The 15,109-nt window shown below is 42.4% G+C and overlaps 1 protein-coding gene across 2 annotated transcripts in view; it reads left to right on the top strand.

The window, feature by feature from the left end:
* The window catches only part of SLC7A7 (solute carrier family 7 member 7), a 68,357-nt gene that overhangs the window by 16,258 nt on the left and 36,990 nt on the right, over nt 1–15,109 (top strand). For both annotated transcript variants that reach the window (XM_073632257.1, XM_073632247.1), the window contains one exon: nt 7,312–7,855. In XM_073632257.1, the coding sequence (XP_073488358.1) occupies nt 7,351–7,855 (505 nt within the window). In that variant the 5' untranslated portion in view covers nt 7,312–7,350. The remainder of the gene's footprint in view (nt 1–7,311; nt 7,856–15,109) is intronic.

Here is a 15,109-nt window from a genome sequence, read left to right as displayed (position 1 = left end):
AAAAGTGTGCAGGCATAGGACACACGCCCTTAAAGAAGAATTATACAAAAAAAACATAATCATATTATTTAAACCCACAAGTACTTTTTTTTTACCACTTCTATTCCTTAATACCGGCTTTTGAAATTTACAAATGCAGCAACTTAGATCCTGGATGGAAGGTTTAGCCCTGAGAAACACTTTTTGAAAGATAAAAAGTGCATTTTATATACAACTATATAGATCAGATCAAAATGAGGGACAAATGAGGGGGAAAGAGGGACAGAGGGACATTGCTCCAAATCAGGAACAGTTGGAAGCTATGTTTTTGCTGTGGGTATAACCCCAGTAAATATCTAGCATCCAGCATAGTTACGTAGTTAGTCAGGTTGGAAAAAGAAACAAGTCCATCTAGTTCAACCAATAAAAGAATAAAAAAAGAAAAAAAACATACAATCCCATATACACAATCCTATACCCACAGTTGATTCAGAGGAAGGTGAAAAATCCCAGCAAAGCAGGATCCAAATTGCTACAGCAGGGGAGAAAATTCCTCTGTGATCCCCCAAGCGGCAATCGGATATTCCCTGGATCAACTTTACCTATAAATGTGAGTACCCAGTTATATTATGTACATTTAGGAAAGAATCCAGGCCTTTTTTAAAGCAATCTACTGAGCTGGCCAGAAGCACCTCTGGAGGGAGTCTATTCCACATTTTCACAGCTCTTATTGTGAAGAAACCTTTCCATATTTGGAGGTGAAATCTTTTTTCCTCCAGACGTAAAGCTAGATGTAAAGAGTGCCCCCTTAAAGTGAATAACTCAACACCAAGTTCACTATATGGACCCCATTTGTACATGTTGGTCATATCTCCCCTTAATCTCCTCTTCCCAAGAGAAAACAAATTCAGTTCCTCTAATCTTTCCTCATAGCTGAGCTCCTCCGTGCCTCTTATCAGTTTGGTCGCACTTCTCTGCACTATCTCCAGTTCCCCGCAGAGACAAATTAGGCAGTTGCCTAAGGCCTCGCCCTCTCAGGGGCCTCGCGGCGGCCTAGTTTGCCTAAAGAGCAGCCCCTGGCTATCCTCATACATCAGTCCCAGTACAGTCAGCGGAGCTTCATGGCGCCTTGTTTAGCGTACAGTCAGTCCTCCTCCTCTCTGCTTTGTAACACCACGCCCCACCAGAGCACTGCCGGCAGACACACACACAGAGACTAACGACTGCCCTGTCCAGCAAATCCCGTCCGCCCTTGAGCCGATATCTTGTGCAAGGGCGCAGCTAGCATCTCAGAAGAATAGTCGACCTTCCAGGGTGGGGCTTCCATGGCGGAGCCAATTCCAGTTCGCTGTCTGTGTGCAGCCGACTGACTGCTGAGCTGAGGATGCGCTGATTGAGCTGTGAGCGGACAGAGCCTTGCTATGCGTGCGGTACATGGGCTTGGGGAGGTGTGCATGTGACTGGGGGGTGTGCTAGGGGGGGTGTGCATGTGACTGGGGGTGTGCATGTGACTGGGGGGGTAGATGTGACTGGGGGGTGTGCATGTGACTGGGAGGGTGTGCGTGTGACTGGGAGGGTGTGCGTGTCACTGGGGGGTACATGTGACTGGGGGGGTGTTCGTGTGACTGAGGGGGTACATGTGCCTGCAGGGGGTGTACATGTGTCTGCAGGGGGAGTGCATGTGCCTGCGGGGGGTGTGCATGTGCCTGCGGGGGGTGTGCATGTGCCTGTTGGGGGTGTGCATGTGCCTGTTGGGGGTGTGCATGTGCCTGCGGGGGGGTGTGCATGTGCCTGCGGGGGGTGTGCATGTGCCTGCGGGGGGGTGTGCATGTGCCTGCAGGGGGTGTGCATGTGCCTAGGGGGGGTGCATGTGCCTAGGGGGGGTGCCTCTGGTCCTCCGATATCCTTTTTGAGAACTGGTGCTCAAAACTGAACTGCATATTCCAGATGAGGTCTTACTAATGATTTCTACAGGGGCAAAATGATACCTCTCTCTCTGGAGTCCATACCTTTCTTAATACAAGAAAGGATTTTGCTCACTTTGGAAACCACAGCTTAGCCTTGCATGCTATTATTGAGCTTATGATCTACCAAAACCCCCAGATCCTTCTCCACCATTGAATCCTCCAGTTGTATTCCCCCTAGCATGTATGATGCATGCAAGCCCCCAAGTGCATAACTTTACATTTATCAACATTAAACCTCATCTGCCACTTACTTCCCCAATTAGACAGTGCATTGAGGTTGGCTTGTAAATTGGAGACATATTGTATGGACGTTATTCCACTGCATAGCTTGGTGTCATCTGCAAAGACTGAAATGGTACTTTTAATCCCAGACCCAATATGATTTATAAATATATTAAAAAGTAAGGGTCCCAACACTGAACCTTGGGGTACACCACTGATAACCTTAGATCAATCAGAGTAAGAATCATTAACCACTACTCTCTGAATTCAGTCTTTTAGCCAGTTTTCTAGCCATTTACAAACTGATCTTTCCAAGTCTATAGACTTTACCTTACACATGAGCCATGTGTGTCAAACACTTTTGCAAAATTCAGGTATACCACATCCACCGCCATCCCTCTGTCCTAGGGCAATTAGGGGAATTTCAATAACCCCCCAACGCAATTCATATAAACACCAACCCAGTGCTCTGGGGGACAGTCTAGCTGCTGGCGGATTGTGCACAGCTTAATGGTGACAGTAAAACCACAACTAAACCAACTATTTTTACTGCCCCTGCGATTTTACTGCCCACTAGAACTGTTCCAATACAGCCGGATGGGGCTGTACACATGCCATGGCCATAATGCTTTGCTTCACAGCCACGATGAATATAACTCGGGGTGCAGCGTTTGCTAGGCAGTACCTCCTGTCACACTCACCCATAGAGTTTAATGGGACCAAGCCGCAACCGTGTGTAATGCACCAATTGTTGTGCAGGAGCGTGGCATTATAGGGTTAAATGAGGCAGTGAGGAGGCTTATAACTCCTATAAACTGTGTATGTCACACTTCCAAACTGAATGACTAGAAAACCAACCCTAACAAGGAAAACCTGTCTAAAAATAGGCATTTAAATCTTAAATGACACAGTGGTTGTTTTCCTGCAAATCCAGATTGTGCTAATGGGGGTTTTCAGCCAGAAGCTCTTGAGATGAGATTGTAAGTGGCATTAATGGGTAAGATGATGCAACCACATCTCCTTCTTTGATGATGAGCAGATGCTTCTGGGTGGTGCCAAGCAAGAAAACAGAAAACCACTTGATCAATGGTAACTATTCTTTATTACTATCATTACTGTCCTCTCCAGAAAAGCTGCAGTGATCGCACCATTGTATGAACATTTTGTAAGATTGCTAGTACATGTATTAAAATGGAACATGAGAAGAAGGCAAAAGCTGATGACATACAGGCAACGCCTCCACTTTGTCAAAATCGAGTAAGGGTCTCTAAGAGGCTACCTGTTTGTCCATATGGAATCTCCTACCCTGTAACTAGGGCAGCGCGATGTCGATCTCATTGGTAGTGTTCGTGTCTGGCTACAGAGGGAGCAATTTTATAGATCAACTCTACCAATTCCATAGTGATCCTGCCACTGATGATTTCTCTAGCAGCAGAACTACTTATAAGTCACCATCCTTAGAGTGACACTAAACGCTGGCTTTAGAAAAATTCTATACAAATATGTATTTTGTGGCTTCCTCCAAATCTCCAAATACCTTTCTTTTGCTGCTGTGATCAGACTTCCTGTTAGAGGGTGGCTACATTCTTTCTCCATTGTTCCACTATATGTAAAACGTAGACATCCTTTCTAGCTCATTACTGCGAAGGACCAGGAACTAGTTGGCTATGGGATTTGTGGTGTGCACACAGAAGTGAATGTGACTGCAGCTAATGCCCTGTACACACGACCGGTTTTCCCATTGGAATAAACCAATGTCCGATCGTCATATGTTTTCTCATAGACCTTTCATCCTCCTGAAGAAGTGGTTTTTACCGCAAAACTGGTAGGGGAATATTTATACCCCACCTTTACAGAAACTGTACCGGGGAAACCTGCTATGAGTTAGTTCTGTGTGGTGTATACTGTACTATTTTTTATAATTGTCTCTGTATACATTTCTGTGTTTTTAAGATATTGTTGGTACATTGTTACAGAATAAAATTTTGTATTTTATTAATCAAATTTGTGGTTATACCAATACTGAGAAAGTCATTCCAATTCCTTTTGGGTATCTATGTGTATGGGATAGTTTCGGCAACTACCCCCACATTTTCACCCTCCCCAATCATATATGTCAATTTGGACGATGGTACTCCTTTACTGTTATTACCTTAATGTTATGTGAGGCTATACTCAACGTTTAAAACAAGAACGCGGTGATGTACAGCACGTACGACGGGACTAGAAAAAGGAAGTTCAATAGCCAGTAGCCAATAGCTTCCGTCTCCTACTTGCTTCAGAGCATGCGCCGTTTTTGGTCCATTGGAACATACAGACGAACGGTTTTCCCGATAGGAATTGGTTCCGTTGGAAATATTTAGAACATGTTCCATTTCTAGGCCCGTCAGAATTTTCGAAAGAAAAAGTCAGATGAGGCATATACACGATCGGAATATACGATAAACAGCTCCCGTCTGACTTTTTCTGTCGGACATTCCGCTCGTGTGTACACGGCATAATGCGCACTCTGGGAGCCCACAGAGGACGATCCAAGGAGGCAGAAAAAAAAGATTTCATGAAAATAGATTACAGGGCCATTAAGTAGTGGTTGTGCATGGATTATTTTTGGAGAATAAGTATAATGTTTTAGTGTCAGTTTTCGCATCATTGATTCAATTTTCCAATGGTTATTAGAGTCAAATCAACTTTTGTTTTCAACCATAGTGATAGGGAAATTTAAAGGAGCAGAATGGAAAATTTTTCTTGTGCGAACCAAAATTCCAAATGTAAGTCTTGGTTCACATTGATGTTACTTTGAAATCAATTAGCGCGATTTCAAAGTAGCAAGGTCAGTGTGATTTCAGGTGCTACTTGATAGACATCTGTGTGGCTTCATGCACAGATGTCTATTGAAGTCGCACCTGAAATCGGCAAAAGTAGTGCAGGAACTACTTTTGCAAATCGGTGTGGGGTCGCAAGATCGGTGTCGTACCGATTGGAACAGTGCTATTGCCGCCAATAGGCTGCTCCGACGTAAACTTAGGCTAAATGTGGTTTTCATGAGAAAAATAGTAACTATTGTAATACCTCTGGGAAAGAGGCTTGAATGAAATTTTAACAAGCTTAAAAATGAAATTAGTTGACTCAATGATATCAAGAAAGAATGTTCTGACCTTTTATTTTTCTGCAAACATTCAAACAAAAATCTGACCTGTATGGCCAGCTTTAGGCCTCATGCACACTGGGAGTTTGATTTTCTCCTCTGAACGCCTTTTGCTCCTGGCAGGAAAAACTGCTTAAAAAACAAGTCGAAAGCTGCATATCGCACACGTGTTTAGGCATTAATGGATTCAAATGGCCAGAATATTCATTTATTCTGGCCATTGGAATGAATGAACGCTCAAGCGCGACACACATTAAGCATTTCAGTGCGTTTAGATGAGTTTATAAGCTCCACCAGAGAAAGTTCATCTCACTTCTATGGTCAGGTTTAGGATTAATTAAAAAAAAAAAAAAGACTTAAAGATTAACTAAACCCACATCATAAAAAACTATCAATAAATGGTGTATTACATGCTGTTCATACTCACTCAGTCACTATGAGATTCCTTTTCTGTATTCTGCAAAAACCCTGGTTGATTCTGCTCCACCTTCTGTTCATGTCCCCAATTCAGCTAGGAATTTTGCAGCTGTAGTGGCAACTCTGCACATGCTCAGTTTTCAGTGAGTTTCTATACTGAGCATTTCCCCAGAGGGGGCAATTTTAGAGATCAACTCTACCAATTCCATAGTGATCCTGCCACTGGGGATTTCTCTAGCAGCAGAACTGCTTATAAGTCACCATCCTTAGAGTGACACTAAACGCTGGCTTTAGAAAAATTCTATTCAAATATGTATTTTGTGGCTTCCTCCAAATACCTTTCTTTTGCTGCTGTGATCAGACTTCCTGTTAGAGGGTGGCTACATTCTTTCTCCATTGTTCCACTATATGTAAAACGTAGACATCCTTTCTGGCTCATTACCGTGAAGGACCAGGAACTAGTTGGCTATGGGATTTGTGGTGTGCACAGAGAAGTAAATGTGCATTTCAATGAGTTTATAAACTCCACCAGACAAAGTTTCTCTCACTTCTATGGTCAGGTTTAGGGTTAATTAAAAAAAGACTTAAAGATTAACTAAACCCACATCATAAAAAACTATCAATAAATGGTGTATTACATGCTGTTCATACTCACTCAGTTTTGCTCAGTTTTCAGTGAATTTCTATACTGAGCATTTCCCCCACTATCACATCAGAGCAGCTCATGTGACTATCACATGTGATAAATGACAGCCCACACCCTCCCTCCTCCTCCATGCTGACTAACCAGCCAAACACAACAAGGGCGGGATATTACATGTAGATTATTGGAGGCTTCACCTTCCTCTTATTCTAAGACACAGGCTGGGGGGGGGGGGTGACACAGCCTGTAACTGAAAGAAATCTGCCCACACCATGTTATTGCCAAAAAATAATAAAGATTTGATTTCATATATATCTTTGAATGACAATTTAAAACAGTTTATTGGTATTATTTATTTATTTTTACTCTGTATTCCAAAGGCTATTTTTTTTACATTTTGAACATGTGAACAGCAGCAGAGCACTAGAAGCTCCTCCTGCTTATGTTTCCCTCCAGACAGGATGGGAGAGAGCTGGGTCATGTGACAGCTGTATATTGATACATTAAACAGTGTGTGTTTAGTATCACTTTAAAGTAAAAAGTTACTTCATGTGAAAGAGACACTAATATGTTTTTGAATATGTCTGTAAGCTCCCATCTGTACATAAACTGGAAAATGTAACATCTATCTATCAATGAATGCTATTAAAATTCCAAAATTCTTGTACATAAACCATCATGTAATTTATCCTCAAAAGTCTAAAATTCTTTTACATAATCCAGCATGTATTTTAAGTGGCCTTTTAAATAGATATGTTTAATTTTCCAGTGGATTGGCTGTGAATACAGTTCAGTATACCTGGCTATTTCTGTACCATACAGTGTGTATTTAGAGTTAATATTGTTTAGGCAGCACTGAAGAGGTAAAATTCCTCTCCTGTTCCAATTTATTGTGCATGGCTGCTCCACTCACCCTGTGACCTCTCGCTTTCTCCTAGCTGGACATGCTGCTGTGCTGCTGACTCTTTCATTACACCATGGGTATCTCCGGTAAATACATACCTGCCGCCACAGAGGAGCCAGCTCCCAATGGCAAAAATGAATCTCCACTGGACACTAACTCTCAGGAATCCATGAAACTCAAGAAGGAAATTTCCCTGCTGAATGGGGTTTGTCTGATTGTGGGCAACATGATCGGCTCTGGGATCTTTGTGTCACCCAAGGGTGTCCTTATCTATAGTGCTTCTTATGGCCTTTCATTAGTCATCTGGGCGGTTGGAGGAGTTTTTTCAATATTCGGTGCTTTATGTTATGCTGAACTAGGTACAACCATTACCAAATCAGGAGCAAGTTATGCCTATATTCTGGAGGCCTTTGGTGGCTTCATAGCCTTCATCAGACTGTGGACATCCCTCCTTATTATTGAGCCTACTAGTCAAGCTGTCATTGCCATCACCTTTTCCAACTACATGGTGCAGCCCATCTTCCCATCGTGTGAATCGCCGTACTCTGCTAATAGGCTCCTCGCAGCAGTGTGCATTGGTAAGCCTTGTAGATAAGAAAACAAAACATGAAAATGTTGGTTTAACCAAAAATTTTACTTTGACTTCTGTCAAAATTGACTTTTTAGTGTTGCTTATTTTCTAAGGAAAAGGTCATCTGGCAATCCCTTGTCCCTCCCTTGCTGTATAAATCAGTTTTGTGGTGTCTATTTATAAATGTCTTCACACAACTTTAACCCAATATATATATATATATATATATATATATATATATATATATATATATATATATATATATATATATATATATATATATATATATATATATATATATATATATATGTATCCAATGGGATCCAAGTGGAACATGTGTGAAGTTGGGTAAATCATTCATAATATTAAAAAAAATAAATAATGTCATTTGATTTGCTAGTAAATTATTATGGATGATAGCCATTTGAAGTGGAACTTCATTCTCCCAATCAACATTGATTATTTTAATCCTCATGCTACTAGCATTAGTAAATAGATAGGTAAGTATATCATATTTACTTGTTTTAAACTTTTGTTCTTTTTTGTTTACATTTTTTTAATTACTTCCTAGTTTCCTGCCTAGGCAAATGATGTCATACATCCCAGGAGTCTTCAGGAGGGGAGGAGAGGAAGAGGGGTTTTCTTAGCTAATCACACTCTACTGCATGCATGCTTGAGCTAAGGGCATATGGATTCAAGGAAGTAAATACTACATGAATCATCTGCCCTTAGTCAAGATGGCCACAGCCAGAAATGCTAGGAGGTTGTTTTTCAAAGTGATTTCTCGACAAAATAAACCATGGAGACATGGATGGATGGGGGAGTTTGCTTTGAATTTTAAAAATAAAGTAAATAGTGTTTTCAGTTTGTGGTGCTCAGCTGCAGTGAAGATCCGCTTTAAGTATTGATCACTGGAGATGTCGCACTAAGGCTAGAAATGTAAAAAGCTCATTACAGACAGTCTGTCCTCGTGATCTCCATAAAAAAAAAAACCTAACAGTTTTGGGTTGAGGCCTTAAAATAAGAACATGTTTTCTAGTACACAGAACATGTATTCAGTTTATCACAATGGGGTTTCTTTATTCTGTAATAAAATTATTTTTTTTTGTTTTTTGTTTTGTTTTTTGCATCAACTATCTTACAGCATTCTATGCATTAGTTTTAGTGGAATTATTTCTATTTCTCTTCCAAAATGAAACAAAAATGTGATTCACAGCCAACAACAGAGTAAAGCTGTTCAGTAGCTAAAAGATTACAAATGTTAGAATGTCAATGGCTGGGAACCTGTGAAGACAGAACTATGGGAGCTGCCTTTGCAATTAAACGTGCAAGCTCTGTCATCCTTATAGTGGCTTTACTACCTAGTGAGGCAGTTAGACACGTCAGATTTCACTTTTTATCCTAGATCAGCAACCCACTAGATTGACCTTTCTCAACCAGGGTCCATTGAGAGTTTGCTAGGGGTCCCTTGAGCAGAGAATCATTTTCTGACACCACTGATCTTTTTAGTTATTTGTAAGGGGGAGATTCTTTCCAATGACCACAAATATAAGGGGCATTTTTCCCCAATGACTATCATGCTAATGTACCATGAGCTGTAGATCTAATTTTTTTTTAACAGGGGTTCTCTGAGTTTGAAAAGTTTTTTCAAGGCTGAGAAAGCCTGCACTAGATCTGCATTGCCAGAAACAGCATGACGTCCTAAAGCCTGTACTTGTACAAACAACTAGGCAATTCCAAAATTTTTATACTAACCGTTTTTTTTTTGTCAACCCAACTGACAGTGATGTTTTATTATTATTATTATTATTATTATTATTATTATTATACAGTATTTAAATAGTGCCAACAGTTTGCACAGAGCTTTCCATCATAGAGGGAGACAGTACAGTTACAATACAATTCAATACAAGTGGGTAAAGAGGGCCCTGCTCCTGAGAGCTTACAATCTAATAGGGGGGTGCAAGTGGAACAAAAGGTAATAACTGTGAGGGATGAGCTGATAGGAGAAATAAAAGATTCAGTTGTTAGCTGAAGGTAGGTTAGGCTTTCCTGAAGAGATGAGTTTTCAGGGATCGCCTAAAAGTGGACAGAGTAGGAGATAGCCAGACAGAATGGGGTAGGGAGTTCCAGAGGTTGGGACAGGCTGTGGAAGAGTCCTGGAAACAAGCATAGAAGGAGGAGACAAGAGAGCTAGAGAGAGTGGGAGGTGTGAAGAGGATGGTTTGGGTGATATATTGAGACATGATTGGTGATGTAGCTCGGGACAGATTTGTAAATGGTTTTGTGAGTTGTTAGTATTTTGAATTTTATTCATTAGGCAATCGGAAGCCAATGGAGGAATTGTCACAGAGGGGTAGCTGACACTGAGTGGTTGGAAAAGTGAATGAGTCTGGCAGCAGCATTCATGATGGACTGAAGGGGGAAAGCCTGTGTAGAGGTAGACCTATGGGGAGGGAATTGCAATAGTCAAGGCGGAGATAACAAGGGAGTGAATAAATTGCTTGATTTATGTGAATGTAAAGAAATGAAAACACCAGCTCAAGATACAAGATTTACTGGTAATGGCTAAGTTGGTATCACATGGGAGCACCTAAAGTGGTTCTAAACCTTCTTTAAAAAAAAACAAAAAACAAGTCATTCTCACCTGCTATGTGCAATAGTTTTGCAAAGAGCTGCCTTGAACTTCCTCTTCTGGGGTGCCCCCGCCAGCGCTCCTGGCTCCTCCTCTTTGGTAAGTGCCCCCATAGCAAGCTGCTTCCTATAGGGGCACTCCTGCGGGCTCAATCCTTAGCCGCACTGCCTGCATCCATAGACATAGACAGCGCGGCACAGCTGCCCCTGCTCCCTCATCACAGAATTTGATTGACAGCAGCGGGAACCAATGGCTCCCGCTGTCGCCTTTCTGTCCTCTGAGGTGGCAGAGAGTGGAGAGAGCTGCTGCTCTTGGGCACATCGCTTAATCAAGATCGGGCTTAGGTAAGGTTGGGGGGGGGAACCTGGTCACAGAAGTTTTTTACCTAAAGGGGTGGTAAAGTCTCATGTATTTTCATCTTAATGCATATCCATGCATTAGGGTGAAAAACCTTCTGTGCTTCAGCTGCCCCCCTAGACCCCCCTTTTTCTTACCTGAACCTGATTGTTAGAGCGACGAGCATGTGCCCAGATGCTGTCTCGGGTCCCCATTGGCTCCCATTGCTGTCAAACAAATCCAGTAACACGGGAGCCGGGGGCGGGGCCGAGTCCTGCTGTCTGTGTCAATGGTTGCAACAGCAGGACTTGGGAGCGTGCCTGCACGGGTGCCCCCATGGAAAGCGGATCTTCGTGGGGGCACCCACCCGATGAAGAGGAGGAGCCAGGAGCAAAAGGGGGATCGGGACTGCTCTGCTCAAAACCCTTGCACAGAGCAGGTAAGTATGATATGTTTGTTATTTAAAAAAAAAAAGCGAACCTTTACAATCACTTTAATGCAGAGAATACTTTAAAGTAAAAAAAAAAAACCTTAAAGCGGTAGCACCAACTTTTTTTTTAAACCCTGTAAGGTAAAGGCATAATGTGCTAATATGCATCGCATACTAGCACATTATGAAGTACTTACCTTAAAACGAACCCCTTCAGTGCCGCGCTGTCACTGCCGACAGATGCTTCCGTTTCCAAACTACGGCCCTCCAGCTGTTGCAGAACTACACGTCCCTTGAGGCATTGTAAAACTCTGACTTTCACAGACATGACTAGGCATGATGGGAATTGGTAGATCCTAAACAACTGGAGGGCCGTAGTTTGGAGACCCCTGCACCACTTTAAAACACGGGTGCCAAACTTTCCATTTGGTGATTTAACCCACCACCACCAGCATCCACTGAAAGCTACATTATCACATTTTTTTTTGGCATTTTACATAATATTTAATGCATTAGGGCAATTCGGCACCTATATAAACTGAAAATATTAAGAATGTTTTTATACTAAAACAATGACCTTCTAGCTATATTCTACTTTCAATGCATTCTGTATTTCAGTTGTATATATTTTGAAAAATGCTAAGCATCATTTAGTGTATATTAAAACTTTTATGCAGGTTTGAATCAAGTAACTAATTGCTAACTTTATGGAGCAGAGTAGATCTTTCTACATTTAAACTTATTGTCAGAGCACACAGCTTACAAAAAACACATTGAGTGGATCCAAATCTGGCTAGACCATTGTATTTGTCAGATTGGCAGAGTGCGTCATGCTCACCGCAGGTCATGTGTTTGATCATGTGAGTGAGCCTCAGAGAAGTGAAACTATATGTGCACACGGTTGTGGTGGTTTCATGCAAGCAAATAGTGATTCTTTCTTTATTGCTCTCATAGTGTTTTACTTGTACAGCTATTCCTGTTCTATTTAGTGTTCTTCCCTTACTTCTGTTTTCCTGTCTGTCTCATGTTCTTCCCTTATTATTGTCTTTTGAAACTCTGTATTCCCCGGATTGTTACGGACAGGATGTAGGTGGAAAGTCGTGCACAAGGAAGTGCTAAAGGATCTTCTGCTGACAGCAGCAGTAAAGTCCCATGACCGTTGTATACAATACATCCCTCAGTGCTGTCATGTATCTATTATTTTAGAAGCTGAAGAGTAAGGCTCCATGCACACTGGGCTTAAAAAAAAAAACATCTGTTATTTGGGAGTAAAAAACACTCATATAAAGCATTTTTTTGTACAAAGTCTAGACGAGTTTAGGAGAGTTAAAAATGTTCTCCCAGTAAGCTCCATTAACCACTTCCGGACCGCCGCACGCCGATACACGTCCTCACTTTGAGGACGGATATCATTGTTATGGCAGCAGCTAGCTGCCATAACCCCGGTATCGCCGCGTTCGGCCGGCGGTCCGGTACAAGATAAAAGTGGTCTCTGCGGCGGATTGGCCACGAGATCACTTTTATAGACGTAGGAGAGGGCCCCCCTCCCACCGCGATCCCGTGCCCTCCGCGGAGGCAATCAGATCCTTCCCATGGCTGTGCTTGGAGACGAGTAAGGGGATGATGGCCCCTACCCATCTCCATGACACTGCAGGGCGGAAGCAACGTCAAAACGTCACTTCTGCTCATAGCTCTTAAAGGGCCATTTTTTTTTTTACATTTTTTTAAATGACAATTTATTTTTTTTAATTGCATTTTAGTGTAAATGAGATCTGAGGTCTTTTTGACCCCAGATCTCATATTTAAGAGGTCCTGTCATGCTTTTTTTCTATTACAAGGGATGTTTACACCATTTTTTTTCTTGTTAAACAGTGTACAAATAAAAAATAAAAAAAAATAAAAGGTAAAATAAATAAGACATTTTTTTTTTTTAAACGCGCCCCGTCCCGCCGAGCTCACGTGCAGAAGCGAACGCAAACGTGAGTAGCGCGCGCATATGAAAACGGTGTTCAAACCACACATGTGCGGTATTGCCGTGATCAGTAGAGCGAGAGCAATAATTCTAGCCCTAGATCTCCTCTGTAATGCAAAACATGCAACCTGTAGAATTTTTTAAATGTCGCCTATGGAGATTTTTAAGGGTAAAAGTTTGTCGCCGTTCCACGAGCGGGCGCAATTTTGAAGCATGACATGTTGGGTATCACTTTACTCCGGGTAACATTATCTTTCACAATATATAAAAAAAATTGGGCTAACTTTACTGTTGTCTTATTTTTTAATTCAAAAAAAAGGAAAATTTATTATCAAATACTTACCGTAATTTTCCTTTCCTGATGAACTCCATGGCAGCCTACGTGTGGGTTAACCCCGCCTCCTCTCCAATGCTATAGGACCCCATACCCTATAAGATTGAGCTCACCTGAATAGACTGTGTTCCGTAACTAGCCTACTCTTTGACCGATGGGTGGGGACTCCGTCTGCCATGGAGTCCATCAGGAAAGGAAAATTACGGTAAGTATTTGATAATAAATTTTCCTTTTTCCTGACAGACTCCATGGCAGCCTACGTGTGTGAAAACTAGCCAATCCACCCGGGTGGGCATGCTAAACAGCAATAAATTTCAATTTGACCCGTCAACCGACAGGAATTATAACCAAAGTCCACAGAAGATAGCAAAGCATGCTCAATATCGTAATGTGACGATAAAGTTTTAATAGAGGCCCATGAGGCCGCTTTGTAGATCATGTCTGGAGCCACATGCCGGGCTGCTGCCCATGAAGTCGCTATACCCCTGGTTGAACGTGCCACTACAGCTTCCAGAAGATCCAGGCCCCTAGTTCTAAAAGACTGATGGATAAACTAGATGATATAGGCTGCAGTTGTTCTAGCTGAAGCCCAATTCAGTTTGTTACTGCCAAAGTGCAGGTCGGCTGAGTGTCTAAAAAGGGAAGAAGCAGCTTGCAGGTATACCGACAGAATTTTGCCCATGTCCAGAGGATGAACTTCAGCGGACTCCTGGTCCTGAATGTTGTTAGGATGATCTCTTGGTCTTTATGGAACTTTGAGGTAATTTTTGTATTTGAGCTGAGTCTAGGAATAAGGACCATCCGGATCGGAAAGAAGGACAGAAGAGGTTCTTTGTAATTTTAGTGGCGCGACCTCCGAGACCCTCTTGGCCAAGGTAACAGCTACAAGGAAAGTTATTTTAGCCAAAAGGTCTCCAAATAGAAAAGCGGGGAAGGCCCCGTATTTACTGAGTTCAGTCAGTGAGTTGTGGACAAGAGGAAGATCCCAATTGGGGAGCCTTGGTTTAGTTTGAGGGCTGAGTTTTAACTCCCTACGGAATCACTGCTGGATGAAAGGGTGAACAGTCCACGAAGCACCGGAGAAGGCCGACAAAGCTGAGACTCGGACTCTTAGAGAGCTGATGGATAGAGACAAATAAAGAAAGCCGGAGATATCCTGAGCCTTGGATTTCTTCCTGATCTGCCTGAAGAATATGATAACTTGACCGATTTGGCCCATCTTCTTCTATAGACCTAACTCGTGCTCATCCCCGTAGAGCTCATGAGAGTGGAAATCATCCTTGACCTGCACCCAAATCGGACAAGGGTGCAGGACTGCCACTTGAGACGGAAAGTCCGGCCCGAGAGGGAGATGCAACGGGTCCCGAAAGCTGAGCTGGCACAAGAGGGGAAACCAAGGTTTGCTTCCGCCAGTAAGGGGCTACTGCCACCATTTTGACTGCTTACGCATGAGGTCTCGAAAGGACCTGAGGATTATTAGGAGCTGTGGAAAGGTGTATGCCCTCTTGAAACTCAATTGATCTGTCAGGGCATCCATTCTGGAGGCCTAGCTGC

The sequence above is a fragment of the Aquarana catesbeiana genome, linkage group LG01 (genome assembly GCF_042186555.1).
Source record: "Aquarana catesbeiana isolate 2022-GZ linkage group LG01, ASM4218655v1, whole genome shotgun sequence".
In the NCBI taxonomy this organism is placed as follows: domain Eukaryota; kingdom Metazoa; phylum Chordata; class Amphibia; order Anura; family Ranidae; genus Aquarana; species Aquarana catesbeiana.
The sequence above is the reverse complement of the archived record's forward strand: the minus strand, read 5'-3'. Positions and strand labels throughout refer to the sequence as shown.